The sequence below is a fragment of the Phyllostomus hastatus genome, unplaced genomic scaffold, assembly GCF_019186645.2.
Source record: "Phyllostomus hastatus isolate PE091 unplaced genomic scaffold, TTU_PhHast_1.1 phas_contig_471, whole genome shotgun sequence".
NCBI lineage: Eukaryota > Metazoa > Chordata > Mammalia > Chiroptera > Phyllostomidae > Phyllostomus > Phyllostomus hastatus.
In genome coordinates this window covers 1,142,089-1,154,209 of record NW_025333887.1, presented here as the reverse complement: position 1 = coordinate 1,154,209, position 12,121 = coordinate 1,142,089, and the positions used below count along the sequence as shown (strand labels likewise).

General features: G+C 52.8%; 1 protein-coding gene across 1 annotated transcript; it reads left to right on the top strand.

Annotated features, from left to right (window-relative positions):
- Window positions 1–1,165: 1,165 nt before the first annotated feature.
- On the top strand, window positions 1,166–9,746 carry FAM3A (FAM3 metabolism regulating signaling molecule A). The gene is made up of 10 exons (XM_045845506.1): window positions 1,166–1,367; window positions 1,681–1,753; window positions 3,716–3,829; window positions 4,420–4,443; window positions 6,662–6,785; window positions 6,902–6,960; window positions 7,412–7,462; window positions 7,791–7,875; window positions 7,952–8,078; window positions 9,003–9,746. The coding sequence occupies exons 2-10, from the start codon at window positions 1,741–1,743 to the stop codon at window positions 9,096–9,098; spliced, it is 693 nt and encodes a 230-aa protein (XP_045701462.1). The 5' UTR covers window positions 1,166–1,367; window positions 1,681–1,740; the 3' UTR covers window positions 9,099–9,746.
- Window positions 9,747–12,121: the final 2,375 nt, after the last annotated feature.

The following is a 12,121-nucleotide window of genomic DNA, read 5'->3' as shown; positions in this document are numbered from 1 at the left end:
CTATCAAATGCAGAGTTCAAAACATTGGTTATTAGGATGCTCAAGTAATTCATTGGGTACTTTAACATAAAAAAAAAACAGGTACAAATAAAGGATACACTAAGTGAAATAAAGAAAAACTTATAGGGAATCAACAATGGAGTGGAGGAAGCCGAGATTCAAATCAATGATTTGGAACATAAGGAAGAAAAAAACATTCAATCAGAACAGCAAGAAGAAGAAATTTTTCCAAAAAATGAGGATAGCCTAAGGAGCCTCTAGAACAACTTCAAACATACCAACATTGGAATCATAGGGGTGCTGGAAGGAGAAAATAGCAAAAAATTGTAAACTTATTTGAAAAAAAATAATGAAAGAACACTTTTCTGATGTGGTGAAGGAAACAGACATGCAAGTCCAGGGAGCACAGACAGTCCCAAACAAGATGGATCCAAAGAGAACCACACCCAGACATAAGTAGAGAGTTACCTACAAGGGAGTTCCCATAACACCGTCAGCTGATTTCTCAAAAGAAACTTTGCAGCCTCCTTGTCTCTGGTTCATGGCATTCTGGTGTGTTGCCCTATATACTCTTCTGTAACTCCGTGTTTCTAAAAGGCACATAGTAAAACAAACTTTAAAACAATTTCTGCCCTGGCTAGTAGGGCTCAGTGGATTGAGCGCCTGCCTAGGAACTGAAAGGTCTCCGGTTCAATTCCCAGTCAGGGCACATGGGGGTGGGGGGAGTTGCAGACCAGATTCCCATAGGGGGCATGTGAGAGGCAACCAATAGATGTATCTCTTGCACATTGATGTTTCTCTCTCCCTCCCTCCCTCCCGCTCTCTAAAAACAAATAAATAAATTGTTTTGAAAAATAAATAAAATCCTAGGGAAAAATAATAACTAATTACGCCCCCAAATCCATCTGCCATTTCCTAGACTTCAGAAATCCGACCGCAGGGCACCAGTGTGGCCCCGCCACTCCAAGCCTAGGAAGCTGGAATCTCCCACCAAAGAGGAGTCTCTGGTGGGAGACTTCTGGGGAGGAGCTCACAGAAAACCAGAGGCCGGGCGGCGCGGGGCTCTCAAGAGGGCCCCTCTCACCGGGTGGCTCGAGCAAATGGTGGAGGCGGGCCTGTGCGTGGGGCAGCGCAGTGCCAGGGGCGGGGCCTCCGCTGCTACCCCTACCCAAACCTGGCAACAGAGAAGCAAAGCCCCAGCCAAAGGCGGGAGTGATGCCTGCGGGCTGTGGCCCCGCCCCGGGCCGCCATTGCCGGGCCTGTGGGACCGGGCTACCACAGTTCTCTGTCCTTTATTCGGTGAACAGAGTGGGACTACCGGCCTGATAGAGCTGTGCCCGACTGAACGCGCATCTCCCCACGGCTAGGCAAGTCTCCGGCCGGCCCAACCGCGTTGGCGGCCCCTGGGCTGGGAGGGGCAGCCTGAGCTCGGGGCCTCCCACCGGAGGGCCCCGCGTCCAGGAGAACCCAGTCTCAGAGGCTCTCCTGGGCACAATCAACCTTGAGCCAACTGGTTCCCGAGGCCCCTTCCTGTGCCTACAGTGCTTCTTTCCGTGTTCCGGAGGAGTCCGGTCAGGTGGCTGGACGAACAAGTCGGTGCACCCATCGCGCCGGTACCCGCAGCACTGGCTTCTTCCTGACCCCCACCCAAAACCTGCTCTTCTGCTTTATTGCCTCCAGAGCTCTCGGTCCCCAAACAGTTCACCTGCCGGCGGCCCCAACTCAGCTGGAGAAGTGGACATGAGGTTGGCAGGTGGGTGGCTTCCACAGTAAACAGGAGGAAGTTGGAAAGGGGACCCTGTGGAAGCCCAGGTGACCACTAGGTTTCCTTTGGCAAACTGCGGACTATGCACAAAGACTCATTCGGTGACCTTGAACAAATCCTTTCGCTTCCGAGGATTTCAGCTCCCCAAACTGTGAGATGAGGATTAGGATAGTGAATTTCTACCAACTCAGGTAACTGGATGCTGTTTGAAAAATGAGTTGTGGAAGAGAGTCCCTGGACGATGGGGGCTGGGTGGAGAGAGACTGGTCCTAAAGGAGAAACTGAACAAAGTGGCTGTGAGTTTCTCAGTTGGACAACAAAGATAAAGATGGATTTCGGGGGTTGGGGGGTGGAGAACAGAACTCAAGAATTGGAGTTGAGACCTGTTAAGGTTGCAGTATCATGAATGTATTCCACTGGAGCCGGCTAGTGAGGAACGGGCTGGGAGGGCATAGCCTCAAGGCTAGGGCAGGAAAGTAGAGAGCCACTGCTCCTTGGGGGTAATTCAAGCCAGGGGTAGATGAGAGCACCTATAAGGAAGGTAGGGGAAGGAGAGTCGGGTATAGGCAGAGAAGGCAGGCGACCTGGGACAGAGGCCAGGGAAAGTCTAACTCTTCAGGGGAGGGTAGAGTAGGACGATCTAAGCAAGGAGAATGAGCAGTGTCCAGAGAGTGTTCTGGGCAGTCAACTGAGAGGGGTGGAGGGAGATCAGGGCTGACAGGTGACCTGGGGAGCTTACACCAGGAAGGTCATAGGTGCCTTGGCAACAAGCTGTTTTTTAAAAAAATCGTCACCTGAGGATATGTTTCTTGATTTTGAGAGGGGAAGGGAGAGAAATACATCCATATGAGAGAGAAATATCTATTGGTTGCCTTCTGTACATGCCCCATCCAGGGATCGAACTCACAACCTACGTGTGTGCCCTGACTCAGAATCGAACCTGCAGCCTCTTGGTGTACAGGACAATGTTCCAACCAACCGAGCCACCCAGCCAGGGTGGCAACAAACTGTTTTGGTGGTGTTATGGAGGCAAGGCTAGATTGGAGTAGGTTGTGAGAGAGTGGAAGGGCCACTCTATGGGAAAGAGCCACTGTAGATGCTTTGAAGGAGCTGGTGGGGAAGAGGAAGGATGGAGAGAAAGAGAGATCAGTGGTTCAGTGGGATGTGATTCTGAAGAAGGGCTTTTCCTTCTGTGCTTCTTTTAAAAACATTATTTAAAAATATTTTTTAAATTTATTTTTTGGAGAGGGGGAAGGGAGGGAGAAAGAGAGGGGGAGAAACATCAGTATGTGGTTGCCTCTCACGTGCCCCTTACTGGGGACCTGCCCCACAACCCAGTCATGTGCCCTGACAGAATCGAACCAGTGACCTTTCCAGTCACAGGATCATGCCCAACCCACTGAGCCACACCAGTCAGGGATTCTGTGCTTTGTTATGAGGAAAGGTCATGTGTTGAAAATAGAAGAGAAAGACTGAGATAGAATGATTGATGTTACAAGAAACCTGAGCAGGGAGGAGAGCTCAGGGTCCAAGTAATAGCAGGTGAAGGGGCTATTCTTTAAAGGCAGTAGGGACCTCCTCCATCATAACAGGAGAAAAGGGGACATAATGGGTGGAACACAAATATCGGCAGCCTCAGAGGCAGGAAGTTAGGAGGCTCCTGAGGGAGTGCTGGATCCCCCTTGAGCAGTGACTTCTGAAAGGCCCCTCCGTGGGTGCCAGGGAGAACCAAGCCGAGAGCCTTGGAGGTGGAACTCAGTTTCCTCCTTCCACCTGTCAGGAGCTCAAGTCCCTGGCTCCTGCCTAGTGGATGGCAACAGGTCACCCCATTCATTTCCTCTGATCACTTCTTCCCAAGTATATGGGGAGATCTGGTCATAAGAGACCCTAGGGTCTTTTGGGAGCTTGCTGGCATCTGAAGTGACCTTCTCTCGTCTGTCCTGCCTCCAGGCCCCCTCCGCATCGTTGTCCTGGTTGTGACTGTGGGCCTCACCTGGATCGTGGTCAGCATCCTCCTGGGTGGGCCTGGCAGTGGCTTTCCTCGCATCCAGCAGCTCTTCACCAGTGAGTGTGGGACCCTTTCTTGCCCCGCCACCGAGGTCCCCAGGGCAGCCACCTGGGTCTGTGGGCTGAGGCTCGGGGTGGGGGTGGGGGGAGCCTGGGTTTTCTTTCCCTTCCTTGAAGGCCACCTCTAGGTGCCCTCAGTCTGTTTCCTGGCACCCAATGCAGCTGGGAAGATGCTTTGGCTGGGAAGCCAATCTCTGCTGATTAGAATTCTGAGCCCATTTGCATTGGGTGGGACCTAAGTGAGAGGCAGGGGGACTTCTGCTGAACATTGGGCTTGACACCCTGGTTGCTCCCTGCAGGCTTTCCACCGAGCTTTAAGATGGGGAGGGGACTCTACACCTTGTCCCTGGTGATGAGTCACCTTTGTACTCTTTCCAATTCCAATTTACCCTTTTCCTGGATCAGGGAGCTTTGCTTAGGAACATCATGTAGACTTGAGCAGGAACATGGCACGATCCACCTGGCTTAGCCCTTGGCCTCGGAGTCTGCTGCCCCACTGCCTTGACTGCATGGTACAGGGCCAGGCTGCCCTGCCGCAGGCCCCACGGGGCCTCCACACTAACAGAAACAACTCTCTGTACCCACAGGCCCAGAGAACTCAGTGACTGCAGGTAAGACTCCTGTCACCTCCCTGCTCCTCCTCATACTGTTTATGGGGTACCCCTGCCTGTCCCTAGTTCTGCAGGGTTTCAATCCTCCATTTATCTCTCCTCCAACTGGACCACACAGCCTCCTGCAGCTGCTTGCATGTGTGAACCTAGAAAACATGTTACTTGCTTCTAGAATACTCTGGTAGGAAAGGCCTAAGATAGGCATTCCCACTCCAAAAGGGAAATTTTGGAAGGAATAAAGGGGCCACCAGTCTCAAGCAAGTCCAAAACCCAGCAGGGAAAGTGCCATTAAGTTTCAAGGGCTCTGAAGGATCTTCTGCAGCCCAATACTCTGTCCTCTGGGCCCCCAAGTGGGGGGTGGGCATCTGGAAAGGAGGGTATGGGCCTAGCCTGTGGGCCTGGGTTGTCTGTGGCCTCAGCAGCCACCCTCTGTCCATAGAGCCATCCTTTCTCTGTCCCTTTCAGTTCAGGTCGGCAGTGTTTCTGCTGTTATAAAATTCTCAAAAAACCGTGTTGGTCTCCTGTAGACTTCATGGACAGTAGGGTCCTCCATATCTTTCTGGGGTAACCCCATCTCCATCCCTGGCTTCTGCTGGCATGGTTGAGTGGATCCACAAGTCACCTCAGCTCTTTGGAGAACAGTTGTCTGGCCATGCCCCTGCTGTTCTCTCCGGAGCGTGCTTTCTCAATAGGCTGAGAATTTCCCAAATCTTCATGTTCTGGTTCCTTTATGCTTAATGATCCCTTTCCCACTTTACTCTCTCCTTTCACATTTTACTATGAGATGGGTCCAGGGAAACCAGGCCCTGCTCTTAACACTTGGCTTGTAAATCTCAACGAAATGCCCAAGTTCAGCATTTACAAGTTCTGCCTTCCCCCAGCACACTGGAACACAATTCAGCCAAGTTTATTGTCACTCCGTGACAAGGATGGCCTTGCCTCCAGCGTCCAATATCATGTTGCCCATTTCCTCCTGAGATCTCACCAGAACAACCTTTAGCATTCACATTTCTGGGAACATTCTGGTCATCATTACATATGTACCCCCAAGATGACAGAAGTTTTCTCTATTGTTCTTGTCTTTCTGAGCCCTCACCACCATCCCCTTTAATGTCTATATTTCTACTAATAGTCTCTTCAGAGTAATCTAGGCCTTTTCCAACATGCACCTCAAAATTCTACAGCTTCTACACATTACCCAGTTCCAAGGCCATGTCCACATTTCCAGGGGTTTGTTACAGTAGCACTCCACTTCCTGGGGTCAAAATCTGTATCAGTTTCCTGGGGTGGCCATACCCTCCAAGGACTCTAGGGGAGGATCCTTCCTGCCTCTCCCAGTTTCTGGTGGCCCCAAATGTTCCTTGGGTTCATGCTCATATCATTCCAGCTTCTGCCTCCATCTTCATATGGCCTTCATGTCTGTATCTTCTCTTCTGTCTCTTCTTTTTATTACTTTTTTAAGATTTTATGTATTTATTTAGAGAGAGAATAAGGGAGGAAGAAAGGAAAGGAGAGAAACATCAATGTGTGGTTGCCTCTCATGTGGCCCCCCCAACCAGAGACCTGGCCCACAACCCAGGCATGTACCCTGACTGGGAATCCAACTGGCAACCCTTTGGTTCGCAGCCCATGCTCAATCCACAGAGCCACACCAGCCAGAGCCATCTCTTCTGTCTCTTATAAGGGTTCTTGTCATTGGACTGAGGGCCAGGTCCTGCTCTAAGATGATCTCATCTTAATGAGTTATATCTTCAGTGACCCTGTTCCCAAATAGGGTAACATTATGAGATACTGGGAGTTAGAACATCAACAAATCTTTTGTGGGGACACAATACAACCTGTGACAGAGGCTGTCTTCCTCCTGTCCTTTCACCTCCACCCCCAGGGAACTGGGTGCTCCCTTTGTTACCGCTTTCCTGCAGTCTGTTCTGGCCAAGCTCTCACCCGTTCACCTGCCCTCCAGGCTGCTCTTTTCTCTTCTCTGACCAGTGGCAGAAAAGCTTCCCTGGGGCCCTTGTCACCTTGCCCTGAGGCCAGCCCCAGCGGATACACAAGTGTCAAAAGAAGTGTCCTTGGCCTAAGCAATTTCCCCTCGAGGCACTGGTCCCCTGCTCTGTGATCACTCATTCCTCCCTGTGGGCTGGTCCTGACCTCGCCCTCTCAGACCTCAAGTGACCACAGGGCCAGGCCCATGGTCATCCCTGCTGTCCCCACCCAGAGCCTCGGGCCAGGAAGTATAAGTGCGGCCTGCCCCAGCCATGCCCTGAAGAGCACCTGGCCTTCCGCATGGTCAGCGGGGCTGCCAATGTCATCGGACCCAAGATCTGCCTCGAGGACAAGATGTGAGCTCCTTGGGGAGTACGGGTGGGGTGGGGGAGGGAATGGGTGATTAGAAGCTGGGTCTGCAAGGGCAGATGAGTGGAGCAGACGTGCCACTTGAGAGCTGTCTCCTTACCAGGCTCATGAGCAGTGTCAAGGACAACGTGGGCCGTGGACTGAACATTGCCCTGGTGAATGGTGAGTTCCCTGTGATGTGGGGTCACAGTTTGGTTCAGGACAGTGGAACCATGCTGTGACCTTCCCCTCCCTTGCCTTCCCCTGCAGAATTCCCAGGGAGGGGGCAGCAGGGGTCCATGCTAGCTGAAGTCTCTACAGAAGTGACTCAGTGAATGAAAGCTTGGGAGCAATACAGAATTAGAAGTTCCCAGGAAGTTGAAGGGTGCTTTGTAGGGAGCTCCTGGAGGGTCTCAAATGCCAGGCAGAAGCTCTGCAGCCTTGGGTGGGCCGCAGCTGTCTGAATAAGGAACATAGTTGGCATGAATATGGGGGGATATTTGAAAGCTTCCAGAAGGGCTGCACCCAGTGGCCATGACTGTGCCGTGAGCCTGGCCTGGGAAGACTGAGGTGGTAGGGTGGAATTGCCCTGGTAGCTTGCCCTGCAAGATCCCTGTCCTCCCTCTTGACCCAGGGGTCAGTGGTGAGCTCATCGAGGCCCGGGCCTTCGACATGTGGGCAGGAGGTGAGTGGCTGCCATGGCCTCCCACTTTTTGACTGTGCAGCAGAATGACCAGGTGTCCTTCCCCTGAAACACTGCTCTTTCTCTGTCCATTTGCTGGGGGCTTCTCAAGTACTTCCTTGGGCTCAGAAAAGGCAGGGGGATGGATAGGTATGTCATCATGGGGAGTTCCCTGGCCAGTTTGTCCCTGCACCCACTTGGTGACCCTTAATGGGGTGTGTCCCTGGCCTGATCCCTGCTTTAAGTGTCCTTGTTGGAGAACAGGGGATGGTGGGGAAGGGATGCTCAGTGATGCCTGCTGTTTCATGTTCAATGGAACCTGTGCTCCCAGATGTCAATGAGCTACTGAAGTTTATTCGGCCACTGCATGAAGGCACTCTGGTGTTCGTGGCATCCTATGATGACCCAGCCACCAAGTAAGTGATTGCCTGGGCCGGCCTCAGCCTCGCCCTCCTATGGTGACAGCTCACATCTCTTCCTTCTGTGTGGCAGGATGAATGAAGAGACCAGGAAGCTTTTCAGCGATCTGGGCAGCAAGAACATCAGGGACCTGGCCTTTCGGGACAGCTGGGTGTTTGTGGGGGCCAAGGGTGTGCAGAACAAGAGCCCCTTTGAACAGGTATGGGTGGAAAGCCTGGCACCTCCACTTCTCAGCTCAGGGCAGTTGGCCTGGCCCTTCTGCCTGCTTCCTGTGAAGTCCCCTTCTGTTCATGCTGCAGCCTTCCCTGAATTCTGCCCCAGCGTCCGCACCCGAGGCAGCCTTAGCCCCCTCCCAGTCGGCCCAGGGAGGGCAACATGGACGTTCCCTGTCCTATATGGGTTTCACCCTAAAGGGGCTTTAAATGGCAAAGCTTTCACGTTGGCAAGACTCACAACTAAGAAACTTTCCTCCCAAATCTCTACCTCTTCAAGATGCTTGGTCCTGTCCATCCTCCCCAAACCTAAGACCCCCATTCATACTGCATGCCCTTCCCCCAGCAGCCCTGGCTGCCATCTGGCCAGCTGTTCCTCTGGGGGCCACATGTGTCAGGCCCCATGTGAGGGGCTGGTAAGCCCCAGGTGCCATCCTCATCTTTGGGAGGCTCTGAGCTCTGTGAAAGCCATGTTGTCCCCAAGACCTGCTCCCCACAGCAGGACAAGAACAACAGGCTGTTTCAGTGGTGTCTGGAAAGTTCTGGCTTCCAAAAGAGCAGCTTAGCCCCCAGAGAAGACATGCCACCTCTGCCCTTGCTCTTGTAGCTTCCAGCATCTCCGTGTGGGCTGGGTGAAGGTAGAGGCAAATGGACTCCCTCCGTGCCTTCCCCGTGTGTGCCCGGCCCAGAGAAGTGCAGAGAAGTTGACCGCCCTCACTCCACCTGTGAGCGGGGCAGGCCAGTGCAGCTGTTGCTATTTTTAGATGAGAAAATCAAGGTGCTGGGACAGACAGGGGGTTAGTGCCCCGAGAATGCACGGTTGGTTGACACCACCACAAGGGGACTGACGGCTCTGTCTGTCTCCTGTGCCTGAGGCTGAGGCTGTGCCTTCCTGTCCCCTGCCCCCGCAGCACGTGAAGAACAGTAGGCACACCAATAAGTACGAGGGCTGGCCTGAGGCACTGGAGATGGAAGGCTGCATTCCTAGGAGAAACACAGCCAGCTAGCCAGCTGAGCCCAAGCACCAGGCTGAGGGAGGCTGCGCGTGCCTGGCCCAGGAGGAGGCAGCAACAGTGCCAAGCGAAGGACTGAGTCCCTGCCCCACACCTGGCCAGGAGTGTTTTCTTGCATCAGCACCTCTGGGCTCCAAGGCGGTGACCAGTGTGTGACTGGTAGCGGGGACTGTAGTAACCAGCCTCATCGTGATTTGTCAGGGGAGCCCAGGTACCCATATCCTTCCTTTCCTAAAGCTGCTTTCCCTACTCAGCTCCCACCCAATTCCCAAGCACCCCTAGGCACAAAGCCCTGGGTGCCTGCCCCCTCAGGGCTGGTTGGGCATCGCCCAGAACCTCTCTGCCCCAGAGCCACTCACTGCTCTGCAGGCTAGCCCTGTTTCTAGTGTGATCCCTTCTGGTGAGCCACACCTGGCGGCCGTGGCAAGGGACCTGGCTGCCTCCTGCCCCATTCTCTGCAGGAAGGGGCCACCTTAGAGCTTGGTTGGTGGGGCGGCAAGGTAGTTAGCCTGGTCGTGGTCCCTACTGCAATGCGTGGCAGCTCCTGCAGTTTGTCGGAGGGCCTGCCTTCTAGACGACCTCTTAATAAATTGGTGCCCCCCAGTGGAATGAAATACATTCAGCGCGGAGTCCGGAGTGATATTGTCCTTGGGGGGAGGGACATGTCCCAGAGGCTCAGCCAACCTACCCCCACAGCCTTAGCACATAGCCTTTGTCTCCAAGACTCCCACCACACCACAGACAGGTCCTGCAGTGGCTGAGCTGTGACTCAGGTGGTGAGCAGAGCAGCTCCCCAACCTGCAGCCCCATATCCTTGCCTGGGGGAGGCAGTTCCGCCCTCCTGGGGCTGTAGGAAACCCACGTACTCCCTCCAACAGCACAGCCTGTCGGGACCCAGATGGGGATTAAAACCAGTCCAGGTGCCTCCCCAGCACACCCCGCCTCCCTGAGAGCTAGTGTGTCTTTCCAAAGTACTCATCTTTGGATGCCTATGAAACCAGGGCTGCGAAGGGCAGGGTCATGTGGCCTGCTGTCATTTCTCACAGATTTGTTCTTTCCCTTCACTGAGTGAGAACCAGCAGAAACTATCAGAGATTTTGCTGGAATGCCACATCCGGGGGTGCAGAAGTGGTCTGGGGCCAGAAAAAGAGAAGGCATTTTGGACTCCCTAGATGGGAGGAATTGGGGCACTGGCTGGACAGCTTCAAGGGGGCCATGGCGGGGACAATGGACTGTTCTGGAGGTGGGCTTCCTGAGCCTCTGCCTTCTGGGACTTAAATGCTGCCGGAGTGCAGGCAAAGTGTCAAGAAACGAAAGATGTAAGACACAGGCAGAAGAGGAGTGAGAGGCCCTGGGACAGCACAGGAAGGAGAAGCTTTGGTTGTGATGCCAGGACTGGGAAGGGTCAGGGAAGTGGAGACCCGAGGAAGGTCCAGCTTGCCCAGGAGATGGTGATCGTGGAAGCTGACACCCAGCCTGCCCCTGTGCCAAGCAGTTTACGTGTATTTATGTTTCAGTAGGCTTTCTTTTTTTCGAGAGTTTTAGGTTCACAGCAAAGTAGAGCAGAAAGTACAGAGAGTTCGTTCTCACGTACATACCCACTAACACCTCATCATCACCCAAGGCTCAAAGTTGACATTGTGGTTCCCTCCTGTGTGGTAGTCTGTGGGTTTGACAAATGTACATAGTGATATATATATCTACCATTGGAGTATCATACATGTATTCATTTTGTAAACCTTGTATTCTGGAAATTTTCAAAGGGTCCCCAAAGTAGTGAGAATAGTATAGATGAACCCCAGTGTACCAATTGGGGGCTACCACAGGGATCAAATGGAATGGAGCCTTACTGCAGGTCCATACTGCAAGGCTGGGAGCTGTGTAGACCCCTCCGTACCTCTCAAACAACTGCTGTGACTGCCCAACCTTCCCCAGTCACCAAATGCCTTTCCAAGACCAGGCACTGTTAAATGCAGCTTGTGCCCCAGTGACAGCTGCTAACTACTCAGGGGGCTATGCCCTCACTGGGAGTTGCCACGGTCACATAGGTAGAAAGAGCAAGCCAGATTTATCCCCCACTTGGCCTCTCACAGGCTAGAAGCCGATGGTGGTGTGGAGCAAGCCTGCCCGACTTTCCAAAGTAGAGGTCCAGCTTTATCCTACAGTCTTTTTCAGCCAGGGTGCCACCCGCTGCCCCCTCGGCCCTACCCTTTAGGAGTTAGAACTTTCTCAGTTACAAGTACCAGAATTCCAAGTCAAACTGGCATAAGCAAAAATAAGTAATGATGGGAGGTAGACTTATTGTTCCTGTACTGGACCACAAAGCCCACGGGTGATTCTAGCACTAATAATGTCATCAGGACAAAGGCTCTCTCCATCTCTTCGCTCTGCTTTTCTTTGTATTTGATTCCTTCTCAAACATGCTGTTTCCTCCAGGTAAGGGAGGCAGCCCCAGCCAAAAAAGACCTTTTGGCTTTCCCAGTAGTTCCAGTACTTGTCCCTGAGGACTAACTCTCATAGGTTCAGACTAGAGTATGGGTTTATCTTTGCACCAGTCCGCGTGGCTCTGATTGGCAGTACCTCGGCATGTGCCTACTCCAAAGGCCAGCATGGGGGTCATCCACATGCAAACCTTCCCTACTGGGAGTGGAGGAGAGATGGTTCCCCCGAAGGAAATTGAGGTGCTGCAACCTGATGCTGGGTAGGCACTACACTTACCTGTAAATATCAAATATATCCCATCGTTGTGCTTGTATAGAATATGACTTCCATGCATGCTTATTTATCACATGGTTTTCCTGGAGGCCCCTGCCTGGAGAGGTAGGCATTCCTCTCACAGTAGGGTCACAATGGTGACCCTATTAATGATATGGTGGCAGGTCTCCCATCTGAAGTGCATTTGTGTTGTTTTGGCTGTCACTATAATTTGTTCTATCTGTTCCCTCAGTCCAGATGACTTCTCTTTTGAAACTAAATACCTTTAACTGATTTGTAGAGCCCTTCCTCCTCTGCTGGGG